Raw genomic sequence first — 15553 nt, 5'->3', positions numbered from 1 at the left:
CCTCGGCGTAAGGCAAATTAACATTCAGAAATACCTCTGGGTGTTGTTTCATGTGAATGTTTCCATGGAAACCGCAGATGGATCACTTTGAAAGGATGGTGAAAACATGGGATTGATTTCCATCCTGAACACAACGAGCAGCGTGACATTTTACCGAGCAGCCGACATAGAAATGCAGTGAAATGTTGAAATATTAACAGGAAGCTTCAGGCAAACACAATCAAAAATAGCAGCCATTCTTTAACTGATTATCAGTCAGTTATCAATCCAGACTCCCCTAATGATCTCAGGCATGTATCAGCATCAGTAGTTTGCTCCCACATCACAAAGGGCATAAGCAGCATTCTTCTGTGATTCTCTTCAAATGTTTTACTCATTGTGTCTGATTTGGACTCACTGTCTTCCTCCCAGCGTATGCAGAACGTTCTGCAGTGCACCAGCGGCGTGCAGTGACACTGTTTCTGAGCTGATGAAAGCAGAACAAAGCGAAGCCGCCGTGCACATGGCCCGCGTGAGTAAGAGCCTCAGCGTGGACAAGCAATCAAACGCCTCCTGTAATGAAAGTGTGACGAAAATACTGATGGAATCATTAACTTCAAGCTTCAGCATCCCTAAAAGAAAGGCACGTTCTCAACTCTATTACTTTGAACAGACTGCTGTATTAATTACTCTTGTGCTGAGGTGTAAACACAAGCTTTCAATATTGGTGTCATACAGTAGAAATCAATTACGCTGTGAGTGAACGGTTTATATGCTGCATGTGATCTTGCTTTATACGTCCCCTCTCAGCGCTGGAGATTAATCACAGCGATGGCCTCAGAGGAAATGAGAGACGTATCTGAGGTGAAGTGTTAATGTGGAGATCTACGGTCTCCTCCTCTTGTTTTCTTTCTTGTCTCCTGTCTGTCTCTCCCCCTGTCTGTCTGGTCCAGGCTGAGTTAAGCACAACTGCGCTCAATCGAGCAATCAGACCATCTCAGTACATAAGCGTCCGTGTTCCAGCCATTCATTGAATTGTCAGACTACCTGTGTGGTAATGGCCAAGAAGCAGCCATAGCTAAGTACCTTTTGACTTTTTTTGCCTCCCTGACTCCTTTTTGTCTGTCTGTGCTCAGGCACAAACCCCACACCTGTCTTTGTCTGTGCGCTGCCTGTCTGCTCTCACCTGAAGAAACTGGTCTTGTCGCTTCTGGATTCACATGTTGCAGATTCTCAAATTGTCAAATTAAAACTGTTAAACCTTCCTTTGACTCCTGTCTCCTCTGTCTGAGCTCGGCATTTTGGGTCCTAAAACTATGCAAACTCTAACACTTCATGTCACATGCTTGGTTAAGGATCACATGGAACCCATGGATCTCTCAGTAAAAGTACCAATACAACAGTTTAAAAATAATACAGTACAAAAGAGGCCCTGTATTCAAATGTGAAAGCACAGAAGCAAAATCGGCTGTACTTAAAGTATCAAAAGTAAAAGTACTTGTTCTGCAGAAAAATGGTCCTTGTGATATTATACCATGAATGTTCATATTAATGAATCAACATGCAAGTATGATTCTATTGTTGTGGCTTATCAAGGTTGAATTAGTTTTAAAAACCTTATAGTTTAGTCTAGTGGGTCCCAAACTATTGGTCGAAACCCCTTCACAGGGTCACATGATGAATCAGGGGGATCGATCGGTGATTAATTGGATGAGAGAGAAGAAAAATCTAACTTTGGACTTGTCCCCAGTTGTTGTTTTTTTAGTGAAACATTGAATAATTCTCCCTGTTTGGGCTCCAAACACATCTGAAACGTGACTATTTCTGAAAGATCATCATGTTCTTTTTTATTATTATTATTTTTAAACGTAATCTGAAAAACTGGTAAGTGCCTGAAAATTGTACTAAGTATAGTACTTGAGTAGGCTGTTTATTTCCTCTCCACCACTGGCTGAGTAACATGTAGCCGCTTGAGTGACTTTACATTAATCAGTTTGTCTCTGAGCAGCCAGCACGGCCAAAACAACAATCATTATCATGCACACAGCAGAGCAGGTGATTATTATGTTCAGCATACAGGCCTGTGTGTCACTCACCTCTGGCATGAGTCTTCTCCTCTGGGAAAAGCCATACAGAACACTTCCTCCGCAGCCGTGCCAGCACAGATCTGAGCCGTTTACCACATGTATGTTTTTGTGAGCAACACTGCTGAGACTGATCTGACGCTGGTATTCCATCTCTCCACACTGTGTCTCTCAATGTCAATAAGTCCCGCTGCATGATTCATGCTCAGATGAAGGAAGAAGAGGAGCATGAATCATGGAAGTTTGTGCTCCCCAAAGCTTCGAATAACTTTCTTTCACACACCTCCATTCAGACTGTGCGGGAAGCCTTCAAGGCTGCTTGGTCACTCAATTTACGAGAATTAGGAGACGCGACAAGGATCACATTCGTAATCTTACCAGCGGCAATAAAATGTTTGATTTATCTCTTGAAGAGTTTGAAGTACTCTGGTAAGAGCTGGTGCTGAAACCTTTCTTCGTAAAAAGAGATGACTGTGGGAGAAATGTGAGAATGGGATGAGAGAGGGCGAGATGCTTGCATGCCAGTGGAATAATGTGAAAGTGAGTATTCAGTGACTGACTGTGCAGACATCAGAGGCTCACAACAGATCATTCATGCTGTCCTTGAGGTATTTCCAGAAGTGAATGTGCTGGAATAAGTCGTTCACATGGCCATTGTTTGCATTGCCGTGAAATTTGGTGCACACTGTATAATCCTGGTGCCCAGAGGATGAAACCTCAGGACTTTGGTGATCCTCTGACTTTTTCCTCTAATGCCACCATGAGGTTCACATTTGTGGTTTTGAGTGAAACATCCCAATGATGATTGGATGGATTGTTGTGACACTTGATGCAGACATTAATGCTCCTTCTGGACTGAGCTTCACCGGATCAAATTTTTGATTTGTCCAAAACAAATGACATTCCCATGCATTTCATCTGTATTCAGTGCTTAGTGCAAATTAGCAAATGTTAGCATGCTAGTACACTTAACCTAAAAGGTGAACATGACAAACGCTGTTCCCGCCAAACAGCTTGTTAGCATTTAGCTCAAAGCCCTGCTGTGCTCTTTTAGTCTTGTTACGAAAGCAAAGCTTATGGATTAAATTACCTTTTTATGTGAAAGCTAAACTATACTGGAGGGTTTTCATTAAATTTTGAAATGAACATGGTGTTGGAGCAAATGTTTTCATCAGCAGGCAGTGGTAGTCTGTTTCACATCTTAGGTGTAAGCTGTTTGAGCAGCTTTGCAGTGAGCTCTGCTTCTGTGAGTCAGAGGACTGAAACCTGAAGCAAACACTCACTCAGCCTCATTAGCAGACTCATCGCAGCAGCAAAACAAGGTTTGATTGCACATGGAGAAGACTACAGTCCCGCACTGCAAAATGCCAGTGTGGGTCAGTCCAGGTCCCAGCTACCTACTGTATATCATTATCCCCAGGTTGTCATAGAAACCAATGCAGATGATGTCTGCACATGTTGAGTACGATAAATACGTCTTGGGGTGTGCTTCGGCTGGGGTTGTTTTTCAGGCTGAGCGGAGCCTCTGCAAGCTGCTTCAAAGAGTTCTTCTCTGCAGACAACATTTCAACTTTTCAGCATTTTTCACTCGCAGTTCAGAGGCATTAGATGAAACTACCCACACTGTGCTCGCTCCTCGGCAGTCAGATTAAACACAAGCATCGACCTGATCTCGGGAGTGACCATTAGGATCGTAGGTTTATTGTGTGCAAACTGTATTACAGAGTATTTTGTCCCCTCGCTGTAATAAAACACTAATTTCCAGCACTTCCCCTTTGAGCATTTTTCTTCACACAGTAAACTCTGTTGTTGTTGTTGTTGTTTGCTTGAACGCACTGAGCATCCACCTCCACATTCAAGCCCACCTTTGTGTGATCAGCTCTTAGTTTGATATATCGGCTCTAAAACCACAATTATCTGGATTTGGCAGTGCCTTTCGAAAGGTCTTTATTAGAAAATAGACAGCAGTGGGTTATTCAAGCCTGCTGTCAACACAGGTATGAATGAGCTAGTTTTAACCCCATTCTATCATGGCACACACACGAACACACAAATGAAGAATGCTGGGCTTCATGGAGGATCCTTCAGCAAACCCCACTGGCTGATTGATGGTCAGGAAAAGGAAGCATTCATTACCCTCGGAAACACCACTTCAAACAAAACACCATCAAAACAACAGATGGAAGTGCTCGTGGTGCCGCGAACAAATGATTGCTTCTGCATAGTGAGCAGACGGGTAGAAACGAGCCCAAACTGAGGAGAGTTGAAGAGAATTGTACACAGCGTTCAGCAGTTTGTTTGCTTTGGATTTAATAAAGCAGACAACCTTCATCACCAGAGAAGCGGCGGCATGACTGTTAAAATGCTGCTCATATTAAAGATGATATTACTGAAACACTTTAAGGTTTTTTCCTGTATGAACAATAACTTCTCATCCTCAGAGCTGCTTTCCCTGCTAGCTGTTTTTCAGACATCTGCAGCTGCTGAGAACATCACGAACCCACAGACGGCTCATTGAAGTCCGGCTCTGGACTCAGAAAGGAGAGCACAGTGTAAGCTGATTTCTGTATGTTCATACTTGGGATACGCACCACAGCTGTTGACTTGACAAATAATTGAAAACCTGAATGATTAAATAAATCGGAGATGCAGCCTTTTTCAATTACGCCCCAAAAATCTGGAGCACCACAGATATAAGGGAGGATTTTCTGCATTCTGTTGGCTCTCTTTATATTCTCACTACTATTCAGCGGGTTTTATCTTCCATCTCATGTTATTCATTCTCTTTATTCTCTTTCATTCTTCTCTTTTCATCCTTATTCTGTCTTAATGTTTCTATTATTATCAAGTGGGTTTCATGCTCCAGCTCTTGCTGCGTGCAGTTTCTTAGTTGTGAAGCACTTTGAGTTGCTTTCTTGGATGAAATGTGCTGTACAAATAAATTATTCTTATTATTAATACCAGGAAAAACCTGATTGAATGTGTGTGTGTGTAATCATTGAAAAGTGTGTGCAGATGCAAGGAAGAGTCATGTGATGAGCATGATTCATCTCCTCTATCAAATAAACCAACAGTATTTATTACAATTTGATGATAATTTCCCACAATCCCACCTGTAAAAACAATAGCAGGCGTGCAACTATTGTATAGGAAAGATTTAAGTCTTTGTTGTCAGGCTGCAAAAACCTGCTAAATATGATGTTAGCGTTATCTTTGTGAACATGTGGTGAACATGGCTGCAGACTCCTCGTCCTGTTCTCTGATGCCTCAGTGAGATTCAGCTCTGCGGCATCACGGTCGTTTATTGAGCACAGTCTCGTTTTTGCTCTTTAACACCTGTGAGTTCAGATGATTGCTGTAGCTGGACAGAGGTCTTAATGCTCAGCTTGCACCCTCTGAGCATGAAAGACATGCTTCACCCCCCGGGTGCCACAGATCAGTGGTGATGAATCCACTGTGGTGGTGAACAGATAATATGTCATGCTATCTTAAAGCTGTTTCTTTGCAATTATAGAAAATCTACTTTTATTCTTTCGATGGTTCTCTGAATTACGCACATGACTTGACAATAATCTACCCTGTCATATAAATTTGATGATGCCCAGAGGAGAGTCTCACCCCTGACTGACCTGAACTGGCTTCTTATTGATCGTGGTGCAGGGTCATAGCAGACGCTCCACCGTGTCCTTGGGCTTGCTGAAATATGAATCTGGTTTTGCTGAGATGAGAGCAGAGGTAATTATAAGCAGGAGCAAAGAGACACGGAAAAAAAAAGAAAGACACCAGGATTAATGGGAGCTGATGGATGGAAGCACTCAGAGATATCCTGAGAGATTCAATCTTCTCATGATGGTCAGCCGTGGCTGGCTGATCCAAAGAGGTGGAGTGTGGGTGGAGCTGAGGCCGGCCAGTTAAAGCCTGGTTGCTGAAACCTAGCACTAGCTGTTACTCAAAGCGGCCATGCCCATAACTATGCAGAACTTTAAGCCTTAATATATTTTTTTAAAGTGCGTGAGTTACATAAAAATTGACTTTTATACAGCTGTTGTCATGAGAGATGAAATTAGCTATTGAGACAAAAGCTGTTTTTTGTACCAGTGTTTATTTCTGCTGTGAAGTTGTGCATTTTAATATGGGGGTCTATGGGGATTTGGAGCCATTGGAGGAACTGCAGTTTTTGGCACTTCTTGCATTGCCCTCGTTTTCCAGCCCTGGATGTTGCTGCTTGGGTGGGATATGAACTGTAGCTTTAGCCAGAGCACGGCGTCATGTATGCAGCCATCAAGTACATTTTAGCAACCAAGCTAACGCTAATACAATCTGCCACCAACAGTCGGCTGTTTGGCTAGAAGCCTGATCTTGTTTTGTCTGAGTTAGAAGCAGAATTCCATATTTATTTCCATGGACATCAACTTTGGGAACAAATACTTTCTCTATTCAATTCAACATGAATAAACATGAATGAACTAGAACTATTCAGTTTGTAGTTTGCGTAAATCGACCTTCATTGGACTGAAGTATTTTGCAGCCCGCTATTGTGTTTTATCCTCGAGTGTACAATCAGCTTTTCTGTGTTCCAAACTCTGCCCTGTTCTTTGCTTGTACACCACTCATCTGTTCGACGGCTGAATATATCATAGTGAGAAAATTACACTCAGCCGGAGTTTTCCTGTCCAGTCTGCCCCACTTTCATACCCCATTGAGTGTCAAGCATGCTTAATACTTAAAATAAAATCAGACCCACTGAGCTCTAGAGCTCTTACTGAACCTCTGGTTTTCAGGCTGTAATTGGTGTGTTTTTCCACTGTGCTCTCATCTGGTTTTCATCCATAATAATATCCAAAGACATAAATAAGACTGCCGTTCTTAGAATAAGAGCAGTGGATATTTAAAGTTCACCATATGTGGTATGGTGATCACCAGCCTGCTGGTAGAGCTAAATGCACAGTTGAAATCATTGCTCTCTGCTTGCTGCTGGTGTGTTTTGTTGTTGCTATTTTGTTCTGCAGCTATTGGGAAAATAATGAAAAACCAAGTCAGCTTGCAGCTAAGTATGCTAGTGCCAATAGTGTCAGCTGTGTGAGGTTTTCTGACCAGTTTATGCCAAACCAGTAGGCCAGGAGCTGGTGCTGCTGGTGAACCAGTTGGACGTCTCAAGTGAAGATGACGCACGCTTGAGCTGATGAGTTACTCCATATTCACTCACCATCTGCACTGCTAAGGTGAAATCTTCACATGAGCACTCTGCAGGAGTGAATCTGTTTCTCATTCACACACACACACACACACACACACACACACACACACACACACAAACAATTGTGTTCCCATCACATTACATGCACTTACCCTAACTTTAACCCAAGTCTTCACCCTAAAATTATTATGTTACAGGGACTGGATTTATGTTTTGTCCCCATAAGCAAAGCAAGTCCCCACAATGCGACTGTGCAAACACATCTATCTCCACAGTGTAAGTAATACACATCTAGACACACAAACAAGCTGTTGTGTTACCATAGCAATGCACAAATCTCCCAAAGCTGCTAATGAAAGTGTCCATATTAGCTGCGGATGTGGAAACTGCTCGTGCATCCTGATCTAAGCAAACCTTCTCAGCAGAAGGTTTCTGCCGCCTCTCCAACTTCTCTAACTTTTCCATTTGCGCCGACGCAACAGGAGAACATTTCAGTCCACTTTCCTGTTTTCCTGCTGTGCTGTGAAATGACAATTGTGATACCAGGAAATTGGAGTCGTGTTAGAGCTCTGTGTTTTCCTCCTCAGCCTCCAGGTCATGAGCCTCCAGCTGGGAAGAACACGTCAGCTCCTTTAACACCGACACCTGTTGCACGCGTGTGATCAACCCTTTTGTAGTTTTTTCAGAAAGATGTGGAAAGCTACATATAACAACCTTTTAGACCTTCATTCTTATGTTTCTGCACTAACACAGTGTGTACGATGTTCTAATATGCCAATAAAATCCATTTTACTTCAACAGGTAAGCAAAATTCAAACCTTGACTTCTGCAAACTGAGAAGAATTTCAGGACTACTCACAAAACCCTGCCAGTGCACGGTCATATGTTGAACTGGATTCATGGCCAGCACTGCTGAGTCACTTTCTCAGCACACACACAGAGTCATTGCAGTTTACTCAGGAACACTTTGACAATTTCTCCTCAACTGGCAAAGCAGCAGACAATCAGAAAACCTTTAAATATGCTGCAAGAAATTCAGATGACTCAAAGGCGGCCGCGTCCCCGTCGCTGAGGCGATGGGGATCAGGTGCATCAAGGTTCTGCCTCAGCAGGCTCCATCACGACCTGGACGAAGATCCTCGCCGACAAGAGGCAACGGAGGGGAAGAGTTTCTGTCTTAAACATGTCAGAGGCTGAATGTTTTCAACACCCACAGGAATGACCTTTTCAGCAATCGCACGGAGAATTTCTGTTTTAAAATGTGGTTTTCTTCTAAACTTCTGTCTGTAGTAACCTTTCTCTCTTCAGCCTGCATCATGAGGTGGGGGAACGTGAGCCTGCTGTCCTGCCTGTAACTGCTTAAAAACATCAAGTACTGGGACCAGTGCGAGAGTTCATTGAATAACTTCGATGACGTCACACTAAGCAGCCAGTTATGAGCAGAGTCCATCTTTGCCTTTCTAACATTATAGTGCTGAAAGTGGCAGATGACTCTGATAACTGCGAGGCACAACAAGACTGCATCTCAGCAGGGAAAGTGTTGTGCAAACATCCATTTTCTACGTTTAACTTGAAGTAATTGGTGCTCTTCTTCAAAGTCACTGCAGACATTTAGCGTGCTTAGCCATAACTCAGCAGTGTGTGAGTCATCTCCACACAAACTCTCCCTACTAGTGATAAGAGTGACTCACACACAACCCCAACACCAGGGAAGCTGGGACGCTGTGGAGAACATAAATAAAAACAGGATGCAATCATTTACAAATGAACTGTGTTTACCAACAATGGTTTGACAAAGTGCCCCTGAGCCCATGCAGTAATCTCCTTTATCCAATCATGTGTTCACAAAGTGGTGAACCTCGCTCCATCCTGTTCCAGTTGCCTTTGGAAGCACTTTCAGAATAAGAACATATTTACAAAAATCGACGAAGCTGATGAGGTCGAACATTAAATATATCGTCTTTGTGCTGTTTCAGTTGAACATTTGTCAAAAGGATTATGAAATGATCTCGGTCTGTTTTGTTTCACGCAGCGTCCAAACTCTTCTGGAATCTGCTTTTAGTAGTTTGAAGAAAATTACTTTCCACATGAATATGCAAATGTGTGCAGCGAGTTGCTACAGCTACTTCTAATGTATAATTCTATTAAATAGGAAGGCTCCAATGCTTTTAGTAAAGAACCAAATGTCACGTCGATGTATAGCGATTAATTCCTCTGATGGTGTTTTTATGTTAGTATGATAGATGACAGAGGTGCCTGCATCACTGGCCTCTGATGATGGTGATTAGGTTATAGACACACGCTAACCTCAGCAGGTTGAAGAGGTCTTGTCCAGCGGCTGTACGCCTCTCAGCTGTGGCCATTAAATCTGATGATTTAAATGTGTTTGACCAGTTTATGTCACGCCTCTACTTTCCAATGCAGCAGTTTAACACACCAAACATCTCAGCGGACCTCAACCGCGTCTCTGGATGAATCTCTGTCAAAGGAGCAAAACTGCAGAGATGTTTTCTCAGTGATAGCCGTGAAGTAAACCTCTCAGCCTGCTGTGAGATTAAACATCATCTGTGAAGGCTTACTGCCCTCTGCTGTACAAACCCTGAACCACTCGTACCACAACAACTCTCACTGAATCTGACCCAAACTAAGTTCATCTGAATCAAGTGAGCAAAATTCAGCATCTTTGAAATAATTTATTCAATATTCGTATATGGTAATATAACAGTTTCATCATGATCAGCATATAAAATATGTACAGAGCAAACCATTACTAAAAATGACAGATCCTGCTGGGAAAGTATGTGCTTATATTGTAGAAGGCGGCAATAGTATTTCTTCATTGAACAATCATTGATCCTGGGTACTGATATCCCAGATGTGCAGTTTCTAGTAGATAATTAGCACAGCTTGAAGTGTGAATGGAGGCCGGGGCTTAAGAAAGGCAGCAGTTGGACTGTTTGGACTCCCTCCCCTGAACAAAGAGAAAACACAGTTAATCAAACTCACACATTTCCTGTAATAACTCAAAAAGCATCAAAGACATCAGTCTTTCATCTTCTGCCAATAAAGACAGGTCAAAGAGGATGGGTTGCCATGACAAAGGTGTACCTTCCTGTTAGCATGCTACTGACGGCTAAGCTTTCCGGGTACCTGCTGTCTCTGCTGCTGGCGTCTGTATTCTTCTTCACTGGCAGCGAGAGCCTGAGCGAGAGCCAGATCCTCCTGCTCCTGAGGGCTGAGACACAAACGACGACACGTCACACTCACCTGGATTTACTCATAGGTGTGTTTATGCATGAGCAGGGACGGTGATAAATCAGCGTAAATATCACACTGCTTCCCACAGCCTGAGATTTATGACTGAGAGCTTCACAGCAGCTCACGAGTGCGGCTTTGTGGTCAGACAGTGTTTGTCAATCACCACAACGTGTTCACAAAAACCTGAATGAGTCAACCTTATGGTTGGCTGAGCTCCCACACACACAGGAGGAGACAGAGGAGATGCACATCACAGCAACACTGAGCATGAAGGCAACTGGTGACAACATCCAGGAAACTAGTGACAAAAGGCGCCTAGCTCAACTTTATCGATCTATTACAGACAACATGAAGTGAATGTTTCCTTTAAGGCACGCTTTCTTGTGAGTTACTAATAAAAATTAAAGTTAAAATTGAGTTTTTAAAAACACAAAACTCTTACTTGTGCAGCATTTTGTTACCTCATTGAGAAATGTGCTGCATAAGCAAAGGTTATTATTTTGGATTTGACTGACGGGTTTGCTTGATGAGCGTCACTTTAGACTTGTTTTGATCTCTGTAACCTTCTAAGTGTCAGAGTTTGTTTATGAACTCAGATCCAATCAACATTAGTTCAACTGTTTCAGGTTAAAAATAAGTAAGTTCCAAAATAAGTTCCAGTCCCCACAGCACAATGACACAAGTGTGTTAGGAGTGACGTTGAGCTGATAATAGGATATTTCTGGGATTATGGGTTTTGATGACGTTTACTCACCTAGGGGCTGGCTGAACTGTCCGCCTTGAATCAGCCAAAGACATCTCCAGAGCCCTTTGTAGAGCCTGCTCCTCCGTCTGCAATCACAGCACCAGAGCAGCACACTCGTGTTCATGATTTCCTCGCACTGGGGCATTTCTATCAGGGGATGTCATGAAATAACGTGCTTACCATGCCGGCCTGAAAGGACGCTGATGGTGGTATTACATTCTGAGCTGAAACGGAAGTGGGGATCCGCTGGGTGGAGCTGAAAAAAAGGAGAGGGAGGTGTGAGTTAATATTTCAGGTACCAGTGTGTTCGAACGCCGGTTTTATGTAGAACATTTAAAAATCAATGATGAGGAGGAGTGCTTACCCGCTGTTGTGGCCTCTGCTGTTCGCACTCACACCATTAGAAACGGGTCTAGGGTTTCCTGAGGAAGATGAACTAGAACCAGAAGCAGAGGTGGAGGAAGCACTCTGGGCCCTCATCGCAGCGGCATGTCTAAGACAAAACATCAAGTCATTTTTGCTGCAATGTTTCATATCAAAGAACAGCATCTGAAGGCGGAGCGGGACTGTACCCACCCTGACTTGGACATAGGTTTCCCATCAGTCTTACAGTCGTGGTCTAGTGGGTGTCGGTGTTTAAGACAGAAATTTAAATGACACTGATCACAGGTCACTCGCATCATTTCCTTCTGCTTACAGCCTCCTTTAGAACATTTATTTGTGAAAATCTGAAAGAAAGCAAAAAAAAAGTTTGTTATTGTTGTTTATGGTAAAACTGACTGTTGGCTGAAACACCTCTGTTTCATATTAACCTTTCTCTTTCTCTGTGCGGGGTCCGATTTGCAGTCCCGATCAATGTGTTCACCGACTTTAATGTCGGGCATCTCTCCTCTCTTGATGGGAATGGGGATGTTGCACAGAGGGCATACTGGGACCTGGATATCCTACAGGACAAATTAAATCAAAGGCATTAAAGAAAACAGGATTACAAGGCATCTCCTGAGATTTTTTTTCTCTATTCCACTATTTTTTATTCTAACAATTTTATTGCGATATTGATATCATTACAATAACTGACATTACCATCACCACTGCTGTCAACTGTGGCCTTAACAGTATGAACAACCAGTATATAAAAACATTCACAAGATATGGAGAAGATGGTGGTTTTTGACACTATCCAGAATAAATGTGCTGAGGGACTGACAATAGGTGAAATAGGTTATCAAGATGATGAAACTCTGGTGGGATTTATTTTTTTATGGGATAATTTATTTACGTGTACTAATGTGCTGTGATTCAATCAGTCACGACACATTGCTTTCCTCAAGTTCACAGCAATTAAATTTGATCCAAAAACAAAGTTAGTAACGTTAGCTACATGCATGCTGAACACAATACAATTGCCTAATTACCTTTTTGTAGGAAGACATGCATTTGTGATTTGCATAAGTTATGTGGTCTTTGCAGAAGATCTCTTGGCAGGCGTCACATCTCATGGGAAGAAAATCTGTAATGTGATGCAAGGTTTCATATTTCAAGTTCATGACAGAGTTTTAGCTGAATAAACAAACAGGATATTGTCATCTTTCCCAAACAATACTCGCCTAAACGTTTGCAGGTCTTCTCAGTGCAGTGCTCCCCCAAATCTGGAAACTCCATCGTAAAAATATCTCTACAGGTAAAAGCGTGAGACCTCAACAACCTGAAGGAAGAAGAAGAGAGAATGTTTACTGTCTGATGAAGCTCTGACTGTGTGATCACTGGAGTGGGTTGAGCATGCTAGCTGACGCTGACAGCGGGATAATAAGCCAAGTCATCGTGACTTTCAAGAACTGTTCTAGCATCATGTCATACGCTTACGACTACATAATGCTACAGGGGTTGTCTTGGTCCAGAAAACAGTGGAAAACCAAATGTTATGAGACCTTTAGAAGACACTGCTAAAGCTAGCTAGCTAGGCCAGGCTACCTTATACGATTAGGATGATTACATAACTCCAGCTCACGTAGGTTACGATCGTATAGATACAAGTAGCTTAAGAAACAAACAGAAATATGTGCAACGCTCCGGTGACCAAATCTGGAGAATAACATGTTTTTCACGTAGCTAATGCCTCCTCACTAACTACACAAGTGATGGAAGCTAGCTAATGTGTCGATAAGCAGTGAGCCAACATTAAAGTATCTTGTCTAGAAAAACATTATTTATGTTAAGTGGGTGAAGACAAACAGACTCTCTCCCTCTCCATGAATAAACACCGTTATCATCCGGTTGGTTTGGTTGCCCAACGTTAATCAAACTGTATAATTAGCTGACTAAGCTAGGTTAGCTAGCTAGTTGAATATGACAGCCAGTCTGAGCTTTTGTTAATTCTGTACTCACCAAATCCCGTTTCCTTATCTGTCTGCTGTAGCAGGAGGCGACAGCGTTATCTTGAATTATCGAGCTTTATTCTAATTTTCCCGTGCCTTTTTCACAGCAGTTTGATGCGAGCACCGCTGCCTGTTAGCCGCTGAGCTGTCTGTTTTCATCAAGTTTTGATGTGTCACGCGCGCTCCTCCTACGGCAGAGCGTCACCCGACGTCAGGAAAAACGTACGTCACCGCAGTGGTGATTTTATAGACGGTCGGTGGGTGTGACAGGTAAAGTCTGGAAAGAGCGAGACTTTCTGGCAAGGTCCAGACTTTTCCACGTTTACAGATGTTTGTCATCTGGTGGACAGTCTGTGTCAGATTTGCCTCCTTGTCTCCATCCCCGTGCCCTCTCATTGTATTTTTTTAATTACTCTTACAGACTGAAAAACATCAACTATTTATTTTACTTTTATTTTGAAAGTCCATACTGCAACTCTTAATAATTGGAGTTTAGGGGCAAACCTGCATGTATTCAGAATAAGTGTTTGCTGCCCTCAAGTGATCGACGTGGTGAACTGCAACACATTAGATTAATGTGAATACTGTGAATACTTTCAAAATAATCTAAACCAAATTTAGGCAATCACAAACGAATTAACATCTGATCTGAATATGACTGTTAATCGTCTGTAATGGCCACAGTTAGTGCACATTCACACATTCATTTTTTTGGTGAGAACATTGGAGAAAATCAATCAATAGCCTCTGTTTCAACGAAATAATCTTTGTTATCAAATAATACAAAAGCCTGTCTCATGTAATGTATTCCAATAAACAATAAATGTTACCTCTGTGAATGTTTTGTCACCTTCATCAGGAGAACATGCCGTGTTGGGCTGGAAATCATACATACTGTTGTCGTCTCGGTTGTTTTATTTTGAAAGGGTTTACCGGAGATGTTCGTACAATATTACGTTTATCTTGACGCTATGATTGCAGTTGCACTTTCCTCTAGTGGTCACAAGGAGGAACCGCAACACTCCATTAAGTTTGTGGTTAACAGTATTAATACTAGTTTAAAGTTATTAATTTCAGTAGTTTGGACAGCTCATTAATAATGCGATTAGTATGAATAGTATTCATACTAATCACAGTGACGCTAATTTTGATAATAAGTATAATAATGACCGTTTATATATGTTTCTGATGTGCAGGCCAGCCTAGGCCTCCTTGCTTGCCTGGACGGGCAGCAGACTCACAGTTTGGGAAATGGGATAAAAATCGTTTTTGTCATACAATGGACGGGATATTTTTTCACCCACATGATTAAAAATGTCTTTGAGGATTGTGGAAATACCCCAAAACCAACGGTAAGTCTTTCTAAACGACGCTCTGGCCTTTTCCAACACACTACTGTTTATGCTAATACACGAGATGCTAATACCGGGGCTAACGTGGGTGTTGCTAAGCAATGAGCCAACTCTTACACTTTGGCGACAACATTACTTGTCCAGGCTAAATATTTAATACTACTTTGTCTATATACTTTAATATATAGTTGCTTTTGTTGTCTGTAATCACACTGTAACGTTTGCTAAATGAGCGTCAACAAACTTTTTGACATGGTTGTCTGTATTTGCCCTTAGCGGTCACATTTGGAACTGTAACAAATTCGACTGACTTACTGACTTAAACACTTCCGGTATTTACTTTAAAAATAAAACATCGAAAACAAACGTAAAGTATTATGTATGTTCTTTAGTGGTCGCACTAAATCCAACAAATGACCCCATTAGGCCTTCTCCCCAGTGTAGAGCAACAAAACGACTCTTCACAGTACAATCAAGACGACTCCACTTGTCAGGATTTTAGTTTCCAGCCTCATCCCCCTCACCCTCTCTGCCAGCTGATTGCCTTCTGAAAGGTGCTTGTG

At 42.2% G+C, this 15553-nt stretch overlaps 1 protein-coding gene across 2 annotated transcripts; it reads right to left on the bottom strand.

Annotated features, from left to right (window-relative positions):
- Positions 1 to 9937: 9937 nt before the first annotated feature.
- zfand2a (zinc finger, AN1-type domain 2A) lies at positions 9938 to 13831 on the bottom strand. Of its 2 annotated transcripts, none has more exons than XM_076752577.1 (10): positions 13649 to 13831; positions 12871 to 12968; positions 12679 to 12773; positions 12076 to 12207; positions 11840 to 11991; positions 11628 to 11756; positions 11444 to 11519; positions 11273 to 11349; positions 10369 to 10495; positions 9938 to 10231 (listed from the first exon to the last, which is right to left on the bottom strand). In XM_076752577.1, the coding sequence occupies exons 2-9, from the start codon at positions 12923 to 12925 to the stop codon at positions 10384 to 10386; spliced, it is 828 nt and encodes a 275-aa protein (XP_076608692.1). In that variant the 5' UTR covers positions 12926 to 12968; positions 13649 to 13831; the 3' UTR covers positions 9938 to 10231; positions 10369 to 10383. The 2 variants fall into 2 exon arrangements, with proteins under 2 accessions (XP_076608692.1, XP_076608693.1); XM_076752578.1 differs by having other exon boundaries at positions 10411 to 10495; positions 13649 to 13815.
- Between the last annotated feature and the right edge of the window lie 1722 nt (positions 13832 to 15553).

Source organism: Chaetodon auriga, chromosome 16 (genome assembly GCF_051107435.1).
Source record: "Chaetodon auriga isolate fChaAug3 chromosome 16, fChaAug3.hap1, whole genome shotgun sequence".
Lineage (NCBI taxonomy): Eukaryota > Metazoa > Chordata > Actinopteri > Chaetodontiformes > Chaetodontidae > Chaetodon > Chaetodon auriga.
This window is presented reverse-complemented; position numbering and strand designations above follow the sequence as displayed.

Coding starts and splice junctions, on each gene's coding strand:
- zfand2a (XM_076752578.1), bottom strand. CDS start 12,925: ATGGAGTTTCCAGATTTGGGGGAGCACTGCACTGAGAAGACCTGCAAA. Junction 11,757..11,839: donor AAACCTATGTCCAAGTCAGG/GTGGGTACAGTC, acceptor GTTTTGTCTTAG/ACATGCCGCTGCGATGAGGG. Junction 11,350..11,443: donor CGTCCTTTCAGGCCGGCATG/GTAAGCACGTTA, acceptor CTGTGATTGCAG/ACGGAGGAGCAGGCTCTACA.